Genomic DNA, 20,858 nt, shown 5'->3' on the forward strand with positions numbered 1-20,858 from the left:
AAATATGCACTTATTCGGCACGGAACCACCAGTAGAACGATTCATGTCAATTCATAGCCTGCCCTAGGCTTGCATCCAAAAATCTATTTTCACCAACCGAGTCCACGCTTCAAAATATCCCAGCCAAAGACTTTTGTAGTAACCCCCTGTAGCAAATATCCGTCCCTTTTGGTTGTCTGTGAAGTTTGGTCATTCCTCGCTGTTGTCCTTCTTCCACTGATCAAGCCAAGCTACTATGCGATCAACGTTTGTGTCCATCTCATCAGATGTGTTGCTAGTCAACTCAATAACAATCTCCTCATCGAAAGCCTCATGGGCTTCTTGGAGGAGAACCTCCATGATCTCAGAGTCGATGTTTTCTTGGAGCTTGGACTCGGGGTAGTTTCTGTAACACATAGTCAGTAAATGTATGGTTCTCTGCTCAAAACCAGAACGAAATGATAAGAGCTGTGTAATGAGCAACATACCTTGTGATAAGACGATCGTAGTGTGTTGACGAGTCAACTCGAAGCACAACAACCAGATCTATCCAGCTCTTGGGGAAGAGATCACAGGCGTGCCAGTCAATAATGCATCCACCAGCCTTGACATCGTCCTCAATAGCATCTAGCAACTGTAATAATATCAGCACAAATTCTCAGCATACCCTCCAGAACTTGATTTCATTCCAAATCTCAGTTCTGAATGATATAATAGTCTCTCACCTTGTCCTCATCCACAATAAAGCTATGAAACTCATCGCTCCAGCCCTCATGGCACTCCTTGTCCTTCACAACTTGGTTCACTGAGAGATGGCGCAGTCCAGTTCGCTCCGCGAGAGCCTCACAGTGAGTCGTCTTTCCGACACCGGGCGTGCCCGTAATAATGATATTAGGCAGTTTTCGTGTGGTCATTTTGGCTGCTTTGTCGTCTGGATATGGTTGCAGAGATTGATGGGCTCTTCAGTTTGGGTAACCTTCAAAATGTTGCTATGCAGAGAAATTCCATGCAACTAAAGAGGCGATAGATTCGATAGTTGCATAACCACTTCAACAATCTACAATCACAGATTATCATCAATGGCACATGAGTAGTGAATAAATAACCACGATATCGCTTCGTACTCTCATCTCTCGGACTCTCCAATACAGCCGTATCTCATCTTACAAAATAGAGTCGAGTATAAATATCCTCACCGGCTTGCGGAGAGGTGAAATATGTTCTCGCTCAGTATACATGATGCCGTCCAGATTCAAGGAGAATACCCTCAGATCTGTTTTCAGTTACACGCCGCCATTAGAAAATTCGACATCAAACACCCTGAAAATGCGGCTTCTATCCCTTATGTGCGTTCGAAATGCCTAATCATTATCCCCTACTGCTCTACTTCCACCTCATCAACGCCGGCGAGCTCATGATGTTGTGGCTGCCCGTCTTCGTAATCTTCGCCATCAGTATAGTCGAACTTCTCTTGCTGCGCAATGGCTTGTGCCGACACGATCTCGGCTAGCCTCTTGAGACGAGGAGTTTGGAGCCCTGAAATATGTTAGCTTTGGAATGTCTGTGCCAAAGGGTTCGTGTTACTTACAAGAAGGAGTATAAGTCTCGAGTGCTGTGATGACTCGAGGCTCAGCAATCTCATAAGGACCACTGTCGTCCATATCGACGGCTTGTAGGAGAAGAACATCGCTCTTCTCCGTCACGCGCGAGGCAACAGCCTTCATGATCTCGCCATTGATAGGCTGCTCGTAATCGGCAACCAAGTATTGGTTGAGCAGCTTCTGGATCTGGTTTGGTGATAGCCTATAGTCATTAGTATGCGAGTTAGGCCAGATGGGCATCAGTACTTACATCCAGCAGATGTCCTGAATGATTTCTATGTCATTCAGGGTGGCCTTCTTGAGTTGAAGAAGCTTGGTTGCTTGCTGTACAGTTGTTAGCCTTGTCCTTGAAGTAGTGAGTAGGTTGAACTTTACCATCAGATGCTCCAGCTGGAGCGTACCCTCGGGCATATCGTGGCTCTTGCACCACTCCTCGATACGGGTGATGTTGTAGTTGATCTGGAGACCACGCTTCCATGAGAGGAAGTTTCGTCGCATGAGCAGGTCATTGAACGCTGTCACACCCACCAATCTCAGAAGCTCAGTGATGGTCTGTGTAATGATGGAGTCCTCTAAGTAGTAAGCCTTCATGGCACGGAAGACGCTGTTCAACAAGCTAAGCAGGTTGTCCATGCTATAAGCGGGGGTTGAGTTCGATTGCAGGAGCTTGCCCAAGAATCGACTGCTTTCGTTGGTAACAAAACCAGGGAGAGACTGGGACTCGATGATGGCGGGAATAATCATCTTATGCAACTTCTTCTTCAACACCTTCATCCAAGTGTGGTAGATGTTAAACTCCAAGCTCTCAAGATCATGCTTGACGATCTCGAGAAGACGATCGTACTCATAATTGTCCGACTTCTGAGCCTCATACCAGTCCTCGGCGAGGAATACAAATGACAACATCTCGTGGACGTTGGATAGCCAGAAGGCGCCGGGGTTGACAGCCTCGTCGCCATCGTGCTGCATCACCTCCTGTTGGATGGACTGCATCACGTTGGCCAAGAAACGTTCAGACTCCTTCACAAAGCCGTTGTTCCACATCTCTGATGTAACCAAGTTGATGAGATATGAAGGGAAGAGCACCTCCTTGTCCGAAGGAGGAGGAGTGCTGCTGGGTGAGGGGATCTTGAGGTTTCGGATCAATCCCATTGTTACCTCCTCATTGAGGCCATCCTCGTCCGCGAGAAGCGTCTCAAGTTCCATCTCGATATTATCAACGCCAGGTAAGAAGGTCGAGCCAGAAAGGTTCTGACGATGCGCCGTGCCAGTAACAGCCATGGAAACCGGCCGAGGGTTATAAGTACCGCTAAAGCGATCAAGCTCCCGCGGTTCCGCACCGGCACTCCGACGCTTAGGCTTTTTGGACGAGACGAGGTTGATGAGACCAGAAGGCGCCGAAGCTGCAGGGGTGGTACCGTTGGCAAGCTCTCCGTTGATGGGGGCATTCCTTCGAGCCAGCTCGAGGGCATCCCGCAGAGACTCCAGCTCCTGTCTGAGACTCATGTTGTCCTTCTCGTGTTGTGTGCTTGACCTTCTGGCTGTCTCCAGCTCTGAATTTGTGGCTCGCAGAGATTCCCTGAGTTCTCTCTCCTCCTCTTGCATCCTCTTGATGTTGGCGGTTGACTCGTCGAAGGCAATCTGGAGCTTCTTCATCTCGTCTTCCATAGCTTGTAGGCGGGCGACCGCGATACCTGCTTGGTTGGCTTCTGTCTGAAGCTCCTTGGTTCGGGCCTCGAGGTCGTTGTGTCGCTTCTTCCAAGACTTGATCTGTCCTTCGTAATTCTCCACTTGCGAAGCCAGACCCTTGTTCTTCTCCTTCATTGAGCCCAAAGACTGTGTCAACTCGACGACCTTGTTTTCAAGCTTGTAAGAAATCTGCTTCAAGTCACGAGCCTCCTCACGAATCTTCTTATAGTCCTTTCGAGCACTTCTTCCGCGCCACAAGCTCTGGATGAGGACAACCTTGTTGCGGTATTGTCTCCAGGCTCGCAATTGTCTTCTCGATCTCCAAGAACGCTGGATCTTGAGAGCAGCATTGCCGAGACGTTCCTCCATAATGTTCTTTCGTCGAAGATATCCCTTGGCAGCAGACTCGAAGAGAACCATGTCTTTCCTGATTTGTTGATAGGCCTTGCGTTGCTTAGATCCCTTCCAGACTCGCTGAATGGTAGTAGCAGCCCTGATAGTGCGAAGCTCCTGGACCTGTTTCCTGGCCTTCCATGACCTGATAGCAGCCTGGGTCATAACGATGGCCTCACGGGCCTCAAGGTAGCGTCGTCGGTAGTATTTGGCTCTCAAGTTCTTCTGGATCATGATAGCACAGTCGTTGAGTCGAGTTGTGCGGAGGTTCTCCAGGAAAGCAAGCATACCAGCACGGAAGAAAATCTTGGTGAGACCAAGCTGATACTTATCCATACCCTTGCTGCTACTTGTTCCGAGAGCCTTCTTAAGGATAGCATCGGCCATCTCGCGGATCTCCGAAGTCCACTGATCAGACTTCACAAGCATGTAGTAACGAAGGGCAAATTCCTCATATGTCCAACGAGTAGGGTAACCAGCACAACTAATGCGAACCGTCTCGAGGACACCACAAGCACGAAGCTGGCTAAGAACCATGGGTCCCTCGAACTTCCATGCCTCTTTGGCTTCATTAGGCTTGATACATCGGATGTAGTGGACATCAGTATTGTTGATGGTGCTCATAAGCTCGATAAGCGAAGATCGGAAAATACCTCCCAAAGTGGGCTTCCTGTTGACAGCCACGCCGATCTTCCTACCAGCGGCGGGCTTAACGGAGCTGGAGCTTGATGAGGCGGCATCCTTTTCTCGTACAGCTGAGGCGGCATCAAGAACAGTCTTCAAGAACTCGTTGCTTGTGGCACGCAGGACAGCCATGTGCTCGTCAGGGACGGTATCTCGGTTCTTCTCAATGAAGCCCTCAGATTCGTAGGTGACGTCGATGGCATAATGGCAAACGGTGAAAGCAGACTTGCCGAACCGAGGCTTCTTGTAGAACTTGTGCTTGTCGGGAGTAAAGTTGTGATGAAGCTTAGTAACGAACTGCTCATCAGAACCCATGGGGAGACGAGACTCTTCATCAAGCAGAGACAGAATACCCATGCGACCCTCAATCAGGTCGATACAAGGCTGGTTGTCGGAGAAGTCGATGAAGGTCCAATCGATCTCTTCCCTGAGGTACTCCTCCTGCTCCAGCTTGAAGACGTGCTGGTTGAATTCCTGCTGGAGCTTTTCGTTGGCATAGTTAATACAGAACTGTTCGAAAGAGTTCTTGGCGAAATGCTCGAAACCATAAATATCCAAAACACCAATAAATGAGACAACTCTATTCAACACTTCCTCAGCAGCCAGACTATGGTTGATGATATCCACAAGCCAGTCGAACAAGCTTGAGTAGATGAACTTGGCAACGGAATCTCGAACAACAATGGCTTGCGCTTGGCTGAGGTTGGAGGTGATCTTCTCGCCACGGGTAACGAGCTGCTTCTTGACGATCCATCGGGCGAACTCCTCGGCCTTGACACCGAGAATGGCACAAGCACGCTCCAATGAAGGTTCGTTGGGTGCCAAAACACTGTCGTTGCGCGATGCAGTGATCTTCACATTTCCGAGATGCAGAAGACCAGCCAACAGCTTGAAGATGTCAGCTTGCTGGGCATCTGTGACACCAATTGTCGACAGGGATTTCTTGGTAGCCTCGAACTCGGCCTTGTCGTCCACGCCATCAATTGTTGGGCAGTTTCCTTGGTTCAGGTACTCGAACTCCTCGATAGGTAGCAGGTTAAGCTCCTCGCGCTGTTGGTCTGACGCACCAGCGACGAGCTGGTAGAAAATGTGGTAGTTTCGCTCCTTGAGGGGCTGGAAAACCAATCGAGAACGCTCAAGAAGGTATGTCCTGATCTTGGCACCGATAATATTTGTGTGCTCGTCAAACATAATCTCAATGTACTTTCCGAATCGCGACGAGTTATCGTTTCGAGTCGTCTTGGCGTTACCGAACGCTTCCATGATAGGGTTAGTCGCAAGGATCTGCTCTTCCGTCTCGCTCATGGACTCGGCTCCTCGTTTGGAGCGTCCACCGGGGTTGTCGGGCGATTCTCTGGTAGCGAAGTATCGCATGATATACTTGGCGCTGACAGTCTTACCAGCACCAGACTCTCCAGAGACAACTACTGTCTGGTTCTTCTTGTCGCGAACCATGTCCCTGAACCACAGGTCAGTATGGAGTGGGGAAGGCATGTGAAGATGCGGGCTTACATGAAGGCTTCCTCAGCAATAGCGAACAAGTGGGGAGCTTGTGTCGCTCGCTGTCTTCCAGCATAAACCTGTACCATGCCCGGAACGTAGAGCGAATCGACTCGTGCGAAGGGGTTGGTGGCAATGAGGACGATACCACTGTAGGTGTAGATCTCCTTTTGCAAGTATCGTAATCGAATCGCCTGTAGAACTACAAGGTATCAGCACCATTGTCCAAATACCACGGAAAGTAATCTTGTGTTTGGACATACCAGCAGGTTCGTTAAGATGGGACAAATTTGTAAGATCGTCGCTTGCTTCGAGCATTGTCGGGTTCATCAAAGGAGGGAGAGACGGATCGTTACCGCTCTGTAGGGCCTCCGCAGTGACCTCGATATCTTTGGTCTAGATGAGAAACATCCTGTCAGTTTCGTGATCCCAAACAGTGAGCGCCAATAGCATCATTGAACGCAGTTAGAGAGAAAACTCACGTCGCCATTCTCAAGCTGGAAGGTCAGTTTGACTTTGGACCCATCAACGGTCTTGTTGATGAGCTCTGAAGCAACCCAACCCTCAGCAGTGTCTGGCTGCCAGGCTCTTGTGCCAACCTCGTAGGCCGATGCCATGATGGCGATATGACCGGGCGCAAGGCCGGTATGTGAAGGAACAGGAGGTGAATGCGACTATGTCGAAGCGGTATCGGCGATTATTGTGCTAAGGGGCTGAATGGCGGTAGGAGGCAGACATTCGCCAGCAGCTGTTCGTAGATGAAGCAACGGGGCCTGCCGGGGAAAGATTGTGGTCGTCAAAACGCCGCTGATGACAAATGCAAAGAGGCGTTATGCGATCTTGAATCGTTTAAAGTGTGCGGTCGAACGGTTGTTGGATGCTTTGCGCAAATCGTCCAACTTTTGGGTACACCGGTGCCCCGTAATCCAAAGTACGGTGGGTGAAGGTGGGTGGTAGAAAAGGACCCTGAACCTGAAAAGGGCGGGAGAAACGAGCTTTGTACACTCTTTTTCTCACTTCCCACACAAGGACACAAAGAACTAACTCGCCGACAAAAAAGAGGTCGAGCAAGATTAGAGAATCCGCACAAGGCAAAGGCAAGGCAAAAGGAAAGACCTTGAAGAGTAGGTCAAAAGTTATGGATGCGGTCGGTGATGCCAGCACGCGTTTTGCTCCTGATTGAAAGGGCCGGATGGACACTGCAGCCGCACGGGGCACGTTGGAGGTCGAGGAACAGGGGGGCGGGGCATTCGCCGTTAGAGGAATGCAGTACCTAGGGGCTCAGCCATTGGTATTTCTACAGTGCATCACTAGCATCGAGATACCAACCACGATCGATTTAAATACCTACAACTCTACGACGCCCACCCAGCCTTTCAGTTCCTGGAAGCTCCTGTCTTCAGAAGAATTAGGGGCTCTCTCTGCCTGGACACTCCCGCGAGCCAATGAGGGGCCGACCCGTCCGCGTCTTCGACCTTGTCTTGTCTTCCTTGGATCTGGGGTGAGAAACAAGCGAAGGACAAATGCATGCATTTTCTTAGAGATAGCTCTTGGAATTGAGTCGACACTGTGTCTGTCATGCTTTACCATGTCACGGAATTGGACATGAACATCAGTCCGTGGTGAGACTGTGACTGTCACTGAGGACAGATACAAAGGAATTATTGGGGTTTGTTGGAGCTAATGCTCAAAAAATGTTACGCCGCAGGCCCCTTAATTGACATTTGACGATCAAACGCTCCGAGATCGAAATCGCACTGTCTTGATACAACTTCACCGACTGTATTTGCAGTAACGATCACAAAAGCTGTGCATATAGGGACTGTGTAGTTACTGGACACAATTCGTATGTACTCCTAGAATATTTGAAGTTTGACTTGGTGTTCTGAAAGACAAAGATCGCAATGCCATGGTTCGCCAGAGTTGATATACCAATCATCATGAACCAATTCTCTCAGACTTCAATAGTCAATCAACAAGCCCAAAGATGAAACCCGCCGGTTACATTGATGAACAAGGCCCGATCCTCCAAAAAGGAGATGCCAATTCCAAAAAATACTGGGGAACTCTTGAACCCTAGTAACCGATTAATATATCCCCACCATAACCCCAAGACTAGGGACTGAGTCCATCAAGGGCATATTTGAAGGATCAGCAAGGTACAATCGTAATAGCCAGGCAGCTCGGAGGAGCCTGTTCGCCGAGAGTATCACAGATTCAACCTCGAATTCCGAAGGTACATTATCTTCTTCAGGTCCGAACTTCTCGGCAACCGCACGGCTATGCAAATGCACCTCATATCCCCAACATTTTATTATCGACAAGCCATAGTTTGACGTCAAACGACTCTGCAGCTTACGCCAACAGTTGACGAACTGTATGCATGCTTATCTCAGCTCTTACGCGGAACTGAAGTTAGTCTACAGAGGTACATAAAGGTCAACAAAGTGATGGTCCTTCGGGATCCCCTCTCGATTCGCACCGGATTGGTCCTATTTTGGTATTCTAAGTTGCGTTGAAGCTCAAATGTTTCTGTTCGTTGAATTCATCCATGCCATATTACTCCATACAGTGCCACCGACTAGCCCAACCAGTCGGTTGCGAGCTTTTACCTTAACTTAATCAAGCACCAGCCGCAAAAACCAGCCCCCTTTTGACTTGATCCACGCTCAAGAATGGAGTACGTACCCGTATCTGGCGATTCCGACTCTTTTTGCATCATCCATAGCAAAACCTCCTCCAGCCACGATCGTCCAGTCGCGCGACATGGGGTTTTGAATTGCTCATGCCTTCATTGACCTTAGCCAATGCATCAATGCGTCAACCGCGTCCGGGAATCAAGGACCGGATCAAAACGAACGGGCCGCCCCCTTTATTTCCCCCTTCTCCATGCATTCAAAGTCCCGTGCGTTTGTTGGTCGCATCGCGTTTCTTTTTACTAAGTTATCGTAGTTCAAGGGTAAGGGTTGAACCTCACAACCACCGAGTGGTCCATGCCTCTTTTCTTAGTACAGGATACGGGTCATGATGCGAGCTGTGCGCGAACTGTCAGTTTATGGCATTGAGCTTGTCTCACTTGACTCGACTTACCGCTAAGAGCCTCAAGGCTGTCGTAGATGTCCTTGATCTGCTCATATTTGATACTGCTAATATCGGCCATGAGGTAGGCGTTGTCGCCTCTGCTGTCGGAAATCTGCTTGTCGACGTTGTGGTCGCCGAGAATCTCGTTGACCTTTCGGAGCACACCAGGAACGTTTCGGTGAATGAAGATGACCTATGATTTTGGGTTAATATTGAGCATGTCAAATTCGGGTTTCCGCATAGACTTACACGAGCGGTATCGGGCTCGTCGGAAGTCAGCGAACGGAGCTGGACCTCGGGGATGTTGACACTGCCCAGAGTGATACCCTGGTTGATGTAGCGAACCAGAGCCTCGCTGACTATGTGGGTGTCAGTGATGAGTTCAATGTGATGTTCTAAGTGTGCACTTACCCTCGATACCAATGGCACGCTGAGCCTCCTCAGTGCTACCACCGATGTGAGGTGTCAGGATAAGGTTCCTCAAGCTTCGGAGATCCTCGCCCCAGGCGTTGAGGTCGTTGGTGAAGTAGTCACCGTTGGCAGCGGGCTCAGCGGGGAAGACATCAAGAGCAGCACCAGCAACCTTGCCAGCACGGCTAGCCTTGATGAGAGCGGGAATATCGACAACGCTACCACGGCTGGCGTTGATCAGGTAGGCACCAGTCTTCATCTGCTCGAACTGGGGAGTAGAGATCATGTTGCGTGTCTCGGGGAGATCAGGGACGTGGAGGGTGACAAAGTCAGCCTCACCCAAGAGCTTCTCAAGTGTAGGAACCTGGTTGGCAGTTCCCAGAGCCATCAGGGTAACAACATCGTAGTAGATGACGTTCATACCCATAGCCTCAGCGAGGACGGACAGCTGAGAACCAATGTGGCCGTAGCCAACGATACCCAGAGTCTTGCCTCGAATCTCCCAGCACTTGGAGCTGACCTTGTTCCAGGTGCCTCGGTGCATCTCGTTGGATCGATCGCCAAGCTGACGGGCAAGAACGATGATCTCGGCGATGACCAGCTCAGCGACACTGCGCGAGTTAGCGAAGGGGGAGTTGAAGACGGCAATACCATTCTTGGCGGCGAACTCAAGGTCGACCTGGTTGGTACCGATACAGAAGCAGCCGATGACGAGGAGGTTCTCGGCCTGTCGGAGGACCTTCTCGGTGAGCTTTGTCTTGGAGCGAATACCGATGACTTGGACGTCACTGTGATCACCATTTGTTAGTATTCATGGTGGGGTGTATGGAGCTCATGGACGAGGGGTATTTGTGAAGCCGTCGATGGAGGGGCACAGCACAACTTCACAATAAAAAAGTTGAGGGATGGCGGGGTATTTTTGCGAACTCACCGAATCTTCTCAATGAGCTGGTCCTCAGGAAGAGAGGTCTTGAGGGCCTCGACCTGGTAGCCCTGGGCCTTCAGGATCTCCTGGCCGGTGACATTGACGTTCTCGAGAAGTAGAATCTTGATATCCTTGGTGTTGAAAGGCTTCAAGTTCTTGGGCGCGCCGCGGTTAGGGAGGTTGGCGCTCCAGCTGGGAGGAGACTGGAAAGAAGCAAGCGGCGAGGTGGCCACGTTCTTATCCCAGCTGTGAGAGACCTCGCCGCGCTGGGCAGCAGCAGAGAGGTTGCTGGCGATGTTTTGGGGAGCAGGCGTCATGATGAAATGTGTCGACGGTCGCGGTCGGTGTGGTGTTGTTGGAGAAGGGTGGAGGGGTCGTAAAACAGCGGGGGGTTTAGATTCGGAGGGAGGAATTGGAGAGCTAAGGTCGTTTGAATGTGAACAGCGGAGGTATCAAAGTATTGCCCGCTATCTAAGAAAGGATGAGATTATGGTGTGTTGAGAAATTAGAATACTAGGAAGGAACTCGGACGATTATGAGGGGAGTCAATTGGTTTTATGATGCCACCGAAATCTACCTATGAGCTATGATGAGATGACTCCAGTCTAGCCAGTGCTGACAATTCAGGTCGCGACGGGCCGGATGCAGCACCAGGATTCAGGCAAATAGACGTCTACCGACTTCCGCAAACTGACTCATCCTGGGCATTTGATGCCATCACTGCCGAATCAGAGGGCATCTACAAGTAAATAGAGCATTCGTTCGGGGTGCCCTTGCGGCTCTTAGTCGCATTTACACTACATGAACGTGGGAGTGGAACATTGCGGACGTGACACCTTTGGCATAGGAAAACTTTTTACGTACGTTAGTCCGCTGTCGGCCACGAAAGAGCTCGCTCAGTTCGTTGGTCCATTTATAACAAAGAAAACGAGGTACAAGCCGAATATACCCTTCGGCGTTTTGGACTACCACGCCGCTAGCAATACACTCAGCCCTGGACAGGACCACTTAAAAAAAAATTATGCTGTGAGAGCGGTTGTTTGTTCACTTTGGCCCTTGACCGAGACCGGAAATGCCACCATGCCGTCACGCAATGGCGTCAATCTCTGCATCTCCCGGCGCCCGGTTTTTAGGGATGGGTACAGCAGTGCGTTACCGCTTCTAGCAGTCCCGCTGGCGGAGGTGATTCTATTCGGTGTGCGGCGTAGTCGGAGGACATGCAGGCCGGTGCGGGATGCAGCGGAGCTGAGCGGCGGATAGACAGACGGACGTCCGTTTATTGATTTCATCCGTCAACTCAATCATGTTGACATTTCATCTTCTATCAGTGTATTTTAAAGTCAGTTAACGTACTGATATGTTTCATCATAATTGGTCCCGGGTGCGATTGAGTTGAGGGTTTGTCAGTCAGCTATCCGATAAAGCACCTTTGTCCAATCATACCCTACCCTATAGGTTGACAGTAAAGTATTATTTCTATGATATTCCAGTTTATATCTTTCAGAAACTAGATAAGGATTAGAGAGTTAGATCAGTGGTAGTCTTCTACTGATCAAGAAGCCGTGTGCTTTGAAAGATACACAGCTGAAACTTTGAGGAAGTCTGTGGGATACAAGCAATATTACGAGACGCCAACGATGAGTGTAGGATATATCATAGTCAACACAGCCTATGTAAACAACATGACTCGCCGTCCTGTGACGTACATGCATATCCCCCGGGGCACAACTGAGACATTGTCGTCGTGGCGTCGGCTCCAAACATGTCTTGCATTTTTGTGGTGGTAATAACGATCTCACCGCATTTCGACAGACACGAGTATGAAGCCACCGCGTCAAAACACAGTAAACAGAGAAAGCAGAGACTAAGAGGAATAATCAAGAGTACACAGACAAAGTCGATATATTACTGCAACAACATACAACTTATTGCATTATGGCAGAATCATTCTCTATATATTATGCACCTGGTAAACCCTTGCACCCTTCCCTGTAAGAACCATCCCTCCTGTCACTACCTTACATCCATGCCAGGAACGAAAATCAGCGTTATTTGCAAAAACAAGTAAAACACAAGACAGAGAACCCCTGAAAACGAAGCAAGAGAAAAAGGCTGCAAAAAAGAGGAGGGCAACATAATAATCGCGCGGGGCTGACTTGTGCCCTCTGGCTGTGTGTCTGTCTATCAACGTGGTTTCCAGTCCCAGAGTTTGCTCGCAAAAACCGTAGGTTTTTTTCTTGCAAACGATGCCTATCAAATGACGATGCTACCTTTTTTGTTTTGAAAAACGGCACCGGCTGGATCGCCGACCTGTTTCAACCGCTTCCCATTTCTGTAGCCTTTTTCTTCCCGTCGTTCACCGCCCGCCCTTTTTTCCCGAGTAGGTCGGTGACTTAGATGAAATCCTTAAAACCGATAAAAGCCAATCATGTCATGAGTGAGAATATGCGTTACGTCGCGCTCTATCGCGCCGCTCAGCTCTGTTTGCACTCAGCAGCCTCCTGCTTAGGCTTGCCAGACTCATCCTGCAGATAAAAGTTAGTTTAGTTCTAAAAGTGAGCAAAGGGTTTGCCGCGAGGTAACGTACGTCGTCGTCAGACTCCTCCTCGTCATCGTTCTCCTCGCTCAGGTCATCCTCGTCCTCATCATCATCGTCGTCGAAATCGGCACCATCAAGCTCATCGTCGGAGATCTCCTCGAAAGCCAGAGCCTCACCGGTAAACCAGTCGATGGCGCGGGGGATGAGCTTCTCCTTGATGTCCTCACCGAGCTGGTAGTCGAGCTCGAGGCGCTCCTCGATGTCGGACTCGGCATCCTCGTCATCGTCATCGGTGGGAGCCTTGGGTGGCGAGAAGAAGTTGAAGAATGACTCGGTAGGAACGGTCTTCTTGACAATTCGGGTCTGCTTTGTGTCTAGAGTTGGGTTAGTCGCCAAGTTCAAAGAACCAAGGGGGCATCCCCCAAAATTATCGCTTACTCTTGTTTCGCTGCTTCTTGCTCTCGACTCGGACAGTCAAGTCCTTGCCAGGCAACCACTCAATCTTGTCACCCTCGGCGTGGTCGTAGATGAAGTCACCACCGTAGCCACTCTCGTTCTGGTAGTAGTATGTCTTGGTAATGGTGGTGTTCTTGAAGAAATCGTTGGGGGCAAACTCGAAGATGAGACGGAAACCAGGCTTGTCAAGGTACTCCATGCGGATGTCGGTGAGGTGCTTGAGGGCAGCCTCATCACGGTCAGTGATCATCTCAGCGAGAGAGATCTGGTTCTTCATGGCGGAGAGCCAGAACTCGGGGATACCGGAAACGTTGTCGGGGACATCGGACTTCTGCTCAGACTTGGCAGCATCCTCAGTCTCGGGCTCATCGTCCTCCTCACCGGCCTTGATCTCCTCCTCAGTAGGCTCAGTCTTTCCGTTGATAATGGCGGAACGCTTCTCGTAGAGAGGGGAGAACTTGGCGAAGTACTTCTTCTCGAGCTGGAGAACCTCTTCTTGGAACTCAGCCTCGAGCTTGGAGTGATCCTTCTGGATGCCCTTGAGACCAGCGACACGTCGGCGGACGGGAGCGGGCAGGGACTCGATGTAGCCCGAAGATTGGCCCACGAGGGAGCCGAGGCGACCCTGAATCATCTGGATAAGCTTGGGGTTTTGGGCGAAAACTGAAGCCGCGGCGGCACGGTCCAGATCCTCTGCATCGGGGTTAGACCATGATATTGATGTCGAAGGGATTGGTTCATGATAAGTCATGAAAAACCAAAAAGAGATACTCACCCTCCTTGATACTAGCAACGCCCGGCTGTTGAGCGTGGGAAGAGATGGGAGCAGCAGTTGCGGGTGTGTTCTGAGGCGTACTGGTCGAAGGTGGGGTAGTTAGCATCGTGGATCGTGAAGCAGCGGGCAAGCAAAGAAACAAACAATCCAAGGCAAAAGATTGATATTGCAAGGTAAAGAAATAACTTACGGAGCCACGGCGTCCTGAGCACGCTTTCCACGAATGGGCTCGGCCATTTTGTCTGATATTGAGAGATCCGAATAGGCGCTTGTGATAAACGTCTTTTGGGGACGAGGTGAGGTTGAGAGGAGAGGGATGAAAGGAAGTTGAGAAAGCAGCGGCCGTTGACGTTTGCTAAATTCTGGTGGGGGGCGATAAGTTGAAAAAATTTGGGCACTGGGCTTGTACCTACAAAGACAGAGCGAGCGAGACGGGAGTGAGAGAGACGGAGGAGAGAGGGCGGTAGGTAAAGGTAGACTAGTAGTATGGAGGTCGCTCAGGTTCCCCTCGGTCGGTCCAGTCTCCTCTCTCACTTTTTGAACTTGTTGGGCCGCCCACCAAGCACCAAGCTCAACTGGTCGATCGCCTAACTAAAAAAAAAAATTACCTGCCCAGCCAGCCAAACTGTGTGAGAGGATCCAATGGGTCCCCTCTCTCCTCTGGGCGGGCTCTACCTAATAGTTTTGAGTGTGGAGGCGCTGTGAGAGAGCGGAGAAGTGAGACAACAGAAACCCAAGGGAGCCGGGGAGTGGAGGAGACCTACAGCCACAGTAACACAGTGCATTTCCGGACTTGTTCACACGAGGCCACACAAATACAATATGCATGTACCTTTAGACTTGGTTTTCTGTGGCGTCGCACAAGGATTGGATGCGTGATTCTCTCCGACTCATCCATTCGCAGTACAAGGGAAGCACTCGCCACAATCTAGACGGATTCCAGAACACAACACTCTCAGATCCATTGCCCATCAAAGTAACCCTTCCCCCTCAGTCACCGGCCCTTCTCTTACAGTCACAAAGGTTCTGGAATGGTGGCGCCCCCAATGCTCAAACCAGGAACAACGACGACATATCGACGATATGTTGTCCCTGAGAGAAAGAACGGCTGAATAACTGTTGTGCCTTTGGCTTCTTTCGTTGACCAGATACACCCGGCCCCGCCCGAAAGGGAACACTCGGGTCTGATAGCTCATGGCATGGCTCATACATTTATAGCAAGGTACATAATCTCGGGGAACCGCTTCAAAGTTACATGTTACATCGAAGAGCATGAATCAAGCGAGGCCAACCCTACAATATCTACTGATAATAGTTCGCTTGTTAGACACGTAGGTACCCAACCATCAAAAAGCAAAGGGCCACGGACGGGAACCGAAAGAGTCCTGACCAAGAACATACCCCTTTGGTTCGGGTAGAAGGGTTGAAGCACAAGCATATCCAACAACTCAACCCAACCCAACTGATCGTATCTCTCTGCCTACATACGCGTGATAGAACGTGGCTCGCACGCACTGTGATGGACCCTGCACGATTGGCTGCAGCTTGGTGAATCTCCGATACCAACAAGTCGAGGGATGCGTCACGAATCGCGCGCGCCCTTGTATTGTGAAGGAGGAGCGGGTTGTCTATGCAGCATACTATTCGCCCACCACTCCTTTGTCTGTTGACAATAGATAAATCAAAAAAGCGGTCGTCAAAGTGGTCAAAGAAAGAAGCGGATGGCATTGACAACTAGATGCTATAGGTGGACAGCAACCCCAGACCCAGCCAAACTCTTTGCCGAGGAACCTTGCTCATAAAGCACCACAATCAGGAAACAATTTGACGTGGCCCTCGAGTCAACATGCTGGCCAATCCTGTAGCTCTCTTATGAACACTCTAAACAAGTAGATAACTGCATGTCATCACTAAATTCCAGAGTTATTGACGTTATGGCCCTAATCATCTCTGTCCTCAGCCTTGCGTCTTGTACTAGAGACAAACCAATGATGTATGGCGGGGCCAGTTCGGCATATCGGTATGACTCTCCGGGTCAGCCTTGGTCAGGGCACGAGCGCTGAGCCAACGACGTAATCGGGCGCGCGACCTACAACTTATACGCAAAATTCTTATCTCAACTTTGAGGATTTATTTGTGTATCATGCGAACCAATTCACCTTAAACGAATTGATGGATGAAGACGCTCCTCTTAGCCCGGACCCGGGCCAAGATCATGGCCATCGCCGCCATCGCGCATCCAATGCCAATGCCAATGGCAACGGTCGCGCTGGGCTCTATCGAATGAGCTCTAATCAGAGCAGATCGAGCATCTTTGAAGATGTTGAGATGGCGCATGAGGAGGTAATTAGCAAATACTTGAGACATTATCATTGTATGATCGTAAATACTAACGATCTGTCCTTATCAGCTTTTCTCTGGTCCTGTTGCCGAAAGTCTTCCTACCAGTGTATCGGCCTTTTCCCATCGACGACCTCGCGCCGATTCGACTGCCAGCTTCGCCTATTACGATGACGATAACGAAGGGTTCCCCGATGACGACGACGCTGAGAGTGTAGCTGTGCAGAGCATTGCTGGAGATTACATCCGGCGCAGCGTTTCAGATATTGGAGACTTGGAGTTTGGTGTTGATGGTACCGAGGAATATGACGAATCCCCAGAACGAGACTATCGCCTTTCTGAAGACAACTATGCCCTGCGCAGACATTCATCCGCATACTCTCGCCATTCGGTAAACGCCCATCTCTTGCGACGAGATAGTACAGCTACTGCTGGAAGCTTTCGTCGCCATGGGCGTGTCAGTCAAAAAGTTTATCTAGAAAACGAAGATCTCACCATCGTCATCGCCGGTTTCAAGACAAGCAAGATCGGCTCTGCGATCTATATCTCTCTGTGTATCTTTACTTGCGGCCTCGCTTATCTGCTCTTCCGATGGCTGCCCCGGTGGTACGTTGGTCTGCTTGGACAGGCAACCTCGCTTGGAGAGTGCGAATGGGTCGTGATAGAGAACCAGTGGGGTGAACTTGTCACTATGGATGTTCGATCTCAGATTTACGGCCGACCTCTATCAACCATATTTGGTCTACCTGAGAAATTCTACTCGGAGGCATTGGACGAGGATGTCGACCCTATCGTTGACGACCTCCGAACACTGGATTACCGTTACATTCGACTGTGCTTCCACCCTCTCAAAGACAAGTTCATGCTCTTCAATGGCTGGAAGGATCCCAACTGGACTGATGTGCGACTGACCCGTGCTGGTCTGGATACCGATGAGAGGGGAGTCCGTGAAGTTGTCTTTGGCAGCAATCTCATCGATATCGAGCAGAAGACAACTGGACAGCTTCTGGTGGATGAAGTTTTGCACCCTTTTTACGTCTTCCAGATCGCCAGTCTCATCCTGTGGTCCATGGACAGCTACTACTATTATGCAGTCGCTATCTTCCTCATGTCGGTTGGTAGTATTGCTGCTACCCTCATTGAGACTCGAGCTACCATGAAGCGTCTCCGCGAGATTTCGCGATTCGAATGTGATGTGCGAGTTCTGCGAAACGGTTTCTGGCGATTCATCAGTTCAAGTGAACTGGTACCTGGAGATGTCTACGAATTGAGCGATCCCAGTTTGACACAGTTTCCCAGTGACAGTCTTTTGCTCACTGGTGACTGTATCGTCAACGAAAGCATGTTGACTGGCGAATCTGTTCCCGTCTCAAAATTGCCAGCCACCGACGAGACTTTGCGCACAATGGATCTGGGAGCGTCATCAGTTACCCCTGAGACAGCCAGACACTTCCTCTTTTGTGGTACCAAGATCATCCGCGCCAGAAGGCCCCAGGAAGACCAAGGGGACGACGCCGTTGCGCTCGCCCTCGTTGTCCGGACTGGTTTCAACACTACAAAGGGTGCCCTGGTACGATCAATGTTGTTCCCTAAGCCCTCAGGTTTCAAGTTCTACCGCGATTCATTCCGGTACATCAGTGTCATGGCTATCGTTGCTGCTATCGGATTCCTGGCTTCATTGGTCAACTTTATCAGACTTGGAATTGCATGGCATCTCATTATTGTGCGAGCGCTCGATCTCATCACCATTGTTGTACCTCCTGCCCTGCCTGCGACTTTGACTATTGGTACCAACTTTGCTCTCAGCCGACTGAAGAAGAAGCAAATCTTCTGTATCAGTCCTCAACGAGTGAATGTTGGTGGAAAAATCGATATCATGTGTTTTGACAAGACAGGAACCTTGACGGAAGAAGGATTAGATGTTCTGGGAGTTCGAGTCGTTGATCGCGACTCAAAGAAATTCAGTGAGATTGTGACCGAGCCCCAGATGCTCCTGGCTGAAGCCACACGACAGAACGCTCAGGATACTTACCGCGCCGCATTGCACACTATGGCCACCTGTCACTCTCTACGGTCCGTTGATGATGAGCTTGTCGGAGATCCACTGGATCTCAAGATGTTTGAGTTCACACGCTGGACATACAAAGAAGGAAAGCAGAGCGCTTCTGAGGAAGATGAAGAGCAGGGTGGACTGGCGCCCTCTATTGCACGACCCCCTAACGTATGCCCCTGGTGCTGACTGTGAGAGGATGGTCACTGACATTTTTATAGGGCAACATCGAGCTTGGAGTACAGAAGTCTTTTGAATTCGTTTCTAATCTACGACGCGCCAGTGTCATTGTTCGACAATTCGGCCAGAAGAGTGGTGATATCTTTGTGAAGGGAGCCCCTGAGGCAATGAAGGAGATCTGTCGCCCTGAAAGCTGTAGGTTTCCTAATAGCATTGAGAGGTTCGAACTGGCTAATTTCCCGCAGTCCCTGATGATTACGACGAGCTTCTGTCTTGGTATACTCACAAAGGTTACCGTGTTATTGGTGTCGCCAGCCGCCATCTCAAGAAGCTTAGCTGGGTCAAGGCTCAGAAGATGACTCGAACTGAAGTAGAGAGTGATCTCGACTTCGTTGGTTTCATTGTTTTTGAGAACAAGCTTAAGCCCACGACTGCTGCAGTTCTCGAGGAGCTTCTGGCGTCCAACATTGGCGCAGTCATGGTGACTGGTGACAACATCTTGACAGCCATTAGCGTGGCCCGAGAGTGCGGTCTCATGGATCGAAAGGCTCATTGCTTCGTGCCGCGCTTCATTGAGGGTATGTTTCAGATTCATGAGCTTGTGGAAAGTATTCTAACCTGACCAGGTGATTTCCGTGATGCGGAAGCCAAGATTCAATGGGAAAGTATTGACAACAACCTGTTCCACTTGAATGAAAAGACCTTGCTTGTAAGTTCTTGTTGCACCTGTGACCATAGTGGATCACGACTAACACAAACAGCCCCTACCCCCTCCTCCAGAGGCAGATGCTTCACTGCCTTTTGATATCACCAGCCTTCGTAACTATACTTTGGCTGTCAGTGGTGATGTGTTCCGATGGATGGTTGACTTTGCATCGCCACAAGCACTTCAACGGGTTAGTTTCTCATTGTTCTTCGACTGTCGCCCTCGCTAATCACCCTGTAGATGCTCATCAATGGTAAAGTATTTGCCAGAATGTCCCCTGATGAGAAGCATGAGTTGGTCGAGAAGCTGCAGAGCATTGATTACACATGTGGCTTCTGTGGTGACGGAGCAAACGACTGCGGTGCTTTGAAGGCCGCAGATGTTGGCATCTCTTTATCTGAGGCAGAAGCTTCCGTGGCAGCTCCTTTCACTTCTCGTGTGTTTGACATCCGCTGTGTCTTGGAAGTTATCAAGTAAGTCGAGAGAAACATGTCAATTGAAGCAGTCTAACCATCTTATAGGGAGGGTCGAGCCGCTCTGGTTACAAGCTTCAGTTGCTTCAAGTACATGAGTTTGTACTCAGCAATTCAGTTCACATCAGTCACATTTCTTTATGCCAGGGCTTCCAATTTGGGAGACTTCCAGTTCCTCTTCATCGACCTTGCTCTTATTCTTCCGATCGCTATCTTCATGGGATGGGCAGGACCTGCTCCAAGACTTTGCCGGAAGCGACCTACTGCGGACTTGGTCTCACGAAAGGTGCTCACGCCTTTGTTGGGATTCATGCTTATCTGCATCTTCTTCCAGGCTGTGACGTATATCACTGTCAAGGAGCAGCCCTGGTATATCCCTCCTGTGGTGCACAAGGATGAGCCGAGCATTGAGAACTCGCAAAACACGGCACTCTTCCTATTCTCTTGCTTTGAGTATATCCTTTCAGGAGTTATTCTCAATGCAGGACGTCCGTTCCGACAGCGGACCACACAAAACTGTAAGTTGACTCATTCGCCACTTCAAAAAAGAATTAGAGCTGACCGTGTGTGTGATAGGGCCATTTGCTATAACTATCTCTATCGCCCTCTTGATAACCGTCTACATGATCCTGACTCCTGCTCAATGGGTCATTGACCTGATGCAGTTGACGGACATGAGCTGGGACTATGAACTGTTCCTGATTGGATTGGGTGCTGCGTACTTTATCGTGGCCTGGGCTTTTGAGCACTTCCTTGCCTTGAGACTGGCTCGATTGATAGGCTCAGTCAAGCAGTCAGTGACCGGAAAGGCCAAGAAGCGCAAAGAGTATAAGGTGATTGCTGAAGCATCGCGGATTTAAGCTGAAGTAAGAACAGCAAGTTGCATAGCCATTGGATGAAAGCGGGTTTATGTTAATGGGTATTGTTTGGAGTCGTTGATAGAGTATAAAGACTGCGAAGGAAGCGTGAAGCTGTTGGTCTCATCAAAGAGATCAAAATACAAGAGGCTTGGTTGGATAAAAGACCAATGCCTGAATTTTCATAAACATGTCTACCGAACCAATTCTGAGCTGTGA

The 20,858-nt window shown here is 49.8% G+C and overlaps 5 protein-coding genes across 9 annotated transcripts; 1 reads left to right on the forward strand and 4 right to left on the reverse strand.

Annotated features, from left to right (window-relative positions):
• Positions 1-22: 22 nt before the first annotated feature.
• FOIG_02659 (dTMP kinase) lies at positions 23-957 on the reverse strand. The gene is made up of 3 exons (XM_031200016.1): positions 705-957; positions 468-613; positions 23-385 (listed from the first exon to the last, which is right to left on the reverse strand). The coding sequence occupies exons 1-3, from the start codon at positions 891-893 to the stop codon at positions 190-192; spliced, it is 531 nt and encodes a 176-aa protein (XP_031069784.1). The 5' UTR covers positions 894-957; the 3' UTR covers positions 23-189.
• A 14-nt stretch (positions 958-971) lies between these two features.
• FOIG_02660 (uncharacterized protein) lies at positions 972-7,049 on the reverse strand. Its single transcript, XM_031200017.1, has 7 exons — positions 6,329-7,049; positions 6,110-6,242; positions 5,859-6,048; positions 1,956-5,805; positions 1,831-1,904; positions 1,568-1,782; positions 972-1,515 (listed from the first exon to the last, which is right to left on the reverse strand). Exons 1-7 carry the CDS (start codon positions 6,461-6,463, stop codon positions 1,355-1,357), a joined length of 4,758 nt encoding a protein of 1,585 aa, XP_031069785.1. The 5' UTR covers positions 6,464-7,049; the 3' UTR covers positions 972-1,354.
• Positions 7,050-7,510: 461 nt separating this feature from the next.
• Positions 7,511-11,167, reverse strand: FOIG_02661 (D-3-phosphoglycerate dehydrogenase 2; the record flags this gene model as incomplete). 3 transcript variants are annotated; one of them, XM_031200020.1, is made up of 5 exons in its annotated part: positions 10,270-11,167; positions 9,339-10,126; positions 9,177-9,286; positions 8,937-9,120; positions 7,511-8,880 (listed from the first exon to the last, which is right to left on the reverse strand). In XM_031200020.1, the coding sequence occupies exons 1-5, from the start codon at positions 10,578-10,580 to the stop codon at positions 8,852-8,854; spliced, it is 1,422 nt and encodes a 473-aa protein (XP_031069788.1). In that variant the 5' UTR covers positions 10,581-11,167. The 3 variants fall into 3 exon arrangements, with proteins under 3 accessions (XP_031069788.1, XP_031069786.1, XP_031069787.1); XM_031200018.1 differs by having other exon boundaries at positions 8,859-9,120; positions 10,270-11,024; XM_031200019.1 differs by having other exon boundaries at positions 8,869-8,880; positions 8,937-9,286; positions 10,270-10,801.
• A 921-nt stretch (positions 11,168-12,088) lies between these two features.
• FOIG_02662 (nucleosome assembly protein 1-like 1) lies at positions 12,089-15,113 on the reverse strand. 3 transcript variants are annotated; one of them, XM_031200022.1, is made up of 6 exons: positions 14,447-14,778; positions 14,224-14,395; positions 14,034-14,113; positions 13,241-13,951; positions 12,851-13,176; positions 12,148-12,788 (listed from the first exon to the last, which is right to left on the reverse strand). In XM_031200022.1, the coding sequence occupies exons 2-6, from the start codon at positions 14,268-14,270 to the stop codon at positions 12,738-12,740; spliced, it is 1,215 nt and encodes a 404-aa protein (XP_031069790.1). In that variant the 5' UTR covers positions 14,271-14,395; positions 14,447-14,778; the 3' UTR covers positions 12,148-12,737. The 3 variants fall into 3 exon arrangements, with proteins under 3 accessions (XP_031069789.1, XP_031069791.1, XP_031069790.1); XM_031200021.1 differs by having other exon boundaries at positions 12,089-12,788; positions 14,224-15,113; XM_031200023.1 differs by having other exon boundaries at positions 12,145-12,788; positions 14,034-14,395.
• Positions 15,114-16,077: 964 nt separating this feature from the next.
• Positions 16,078-20,850, forward strand: FOIG_02663 (ATPase). The gene is made up of 9 exons (XM_031200024.1): positions 16,078-16,376; positions 16,444-18,594; positions 18,645-18,798; positions 18,849-19,181; positions 19,230-19,312; positions 19,365-19,499; positions 19,550-19,782; positions 19,831-20,300; positions 20,359-20,850. Exons 1-9 carry the CDS (start codon positions 16,206-16,208, stop codon positions 20,640-20,642), a joined length of 4,014 nt encoding a protein of 1,337 aa, XP_031069792.1. The 5' UTR covers positions 16,078-16,205; the 3' UTR covers positions 20,643-20,850.
• Positions 20,851-20,858: the final 8 nt, after the last annotated feature.

This window comes from Fusarium odoratissimum (genome assembly GCF_000260195.1).
Source record: "Fusarium odoratissimum NRRL 54006 unplaced genomic scaffold supercont1.3, whole genome shotgun sequence".
NCBI classification, from domain to species: domain Eukaryota; kingdom Fungi; phylum Ascomycota; class Sordariomycetes; order Hypocreales; family Nectriaceae; genus Fusarium; species Fusarium odoratissimum.

Bases quoted from the DNA above. Each gene is read 5' to 3' on its own strand.
- FOIG_02662 (XM_031200021.1), bottom strand. From the start codon at position 14,270: ATGGCCGAGCCCATTCGTGGAAAGCGTGCTCAGGACGCCGTGGCTCC. The intron at 14,114-14,223 runs GTAAGTTATTTC...ACCTTCGACCAG, and splicing joins GCTCAGGACGCCGTGGCTCC to TACGCCTCAGAACACACCCG. The intron at 13,952-14,033 runs GTGAGTATCTCT...ACCCCGATGCAG, and splicing joins CGTTGCTAGTATCAAGGAGG to AGGATCTGGACCGTGCCGCC.
- FOIG_02660 (XM_031200017.1), bottom strand. From the start codon at position 6,463: ATGGCATCGGCCTACGAGGTTGGCACAAGAGCCTGGCAGCCAGACACT. The intron at 1,905-1,955 runs GTAAAGTTCAAC...ACAACTGTACAG, and splicing joins TCCAGCTGGAGCATCTGATG to CAAGCAACCAAGCTTCTTCA. The intron at 1,516-1,567 runs GTAAGTAACACG...AACATATTTCAG, and splicing joins CGAGACTTATACTCCTTCTT to GGCTCCAAACTCCTCGTCTC.
- FOIG_02663 (XM_031200024.1), top strand. From the start codon at position 16,206: ATGGATGAAGACGCTCCTCTTAGCCCGGACCCGGGCCAAGATCATGGC. The intron at 18,799-18,848 runs GTAGGTTTCCTA...AATTTCCCGCAG, and splicing joins GATCTGTCGCCCTGAAAGCT to TCCCTGATGATTACGACGAG. The intron at 19,500-19,549 runs GTTAGTTTCTCA...ATCACCCTGTAG, and splicing joins CGCCACAAGCACTTCAACGG to ATGCTCATCAATGGTAAAGT.
- FOIG_02659 (XM_031200016.1), bottom strand. From the start codon at position 893: ATGACCACACGAAAACTGCCTAATATCATTATTACGGGCACGCCCGGT. The intron at 614-704 runs GTGAGAGACTAT...ATATTATTACAG, and splicing joins TTATTGTGGATGAGGACAAG to TTGCTAGATGCTATTGAGGA. The intron at 386-467 runs GTATGTTGCTCA...TATGTGTTACAG, and splicing joins TACGATCGTCTTATCACAAG to AAACTACCCCGAGTCCAAGC.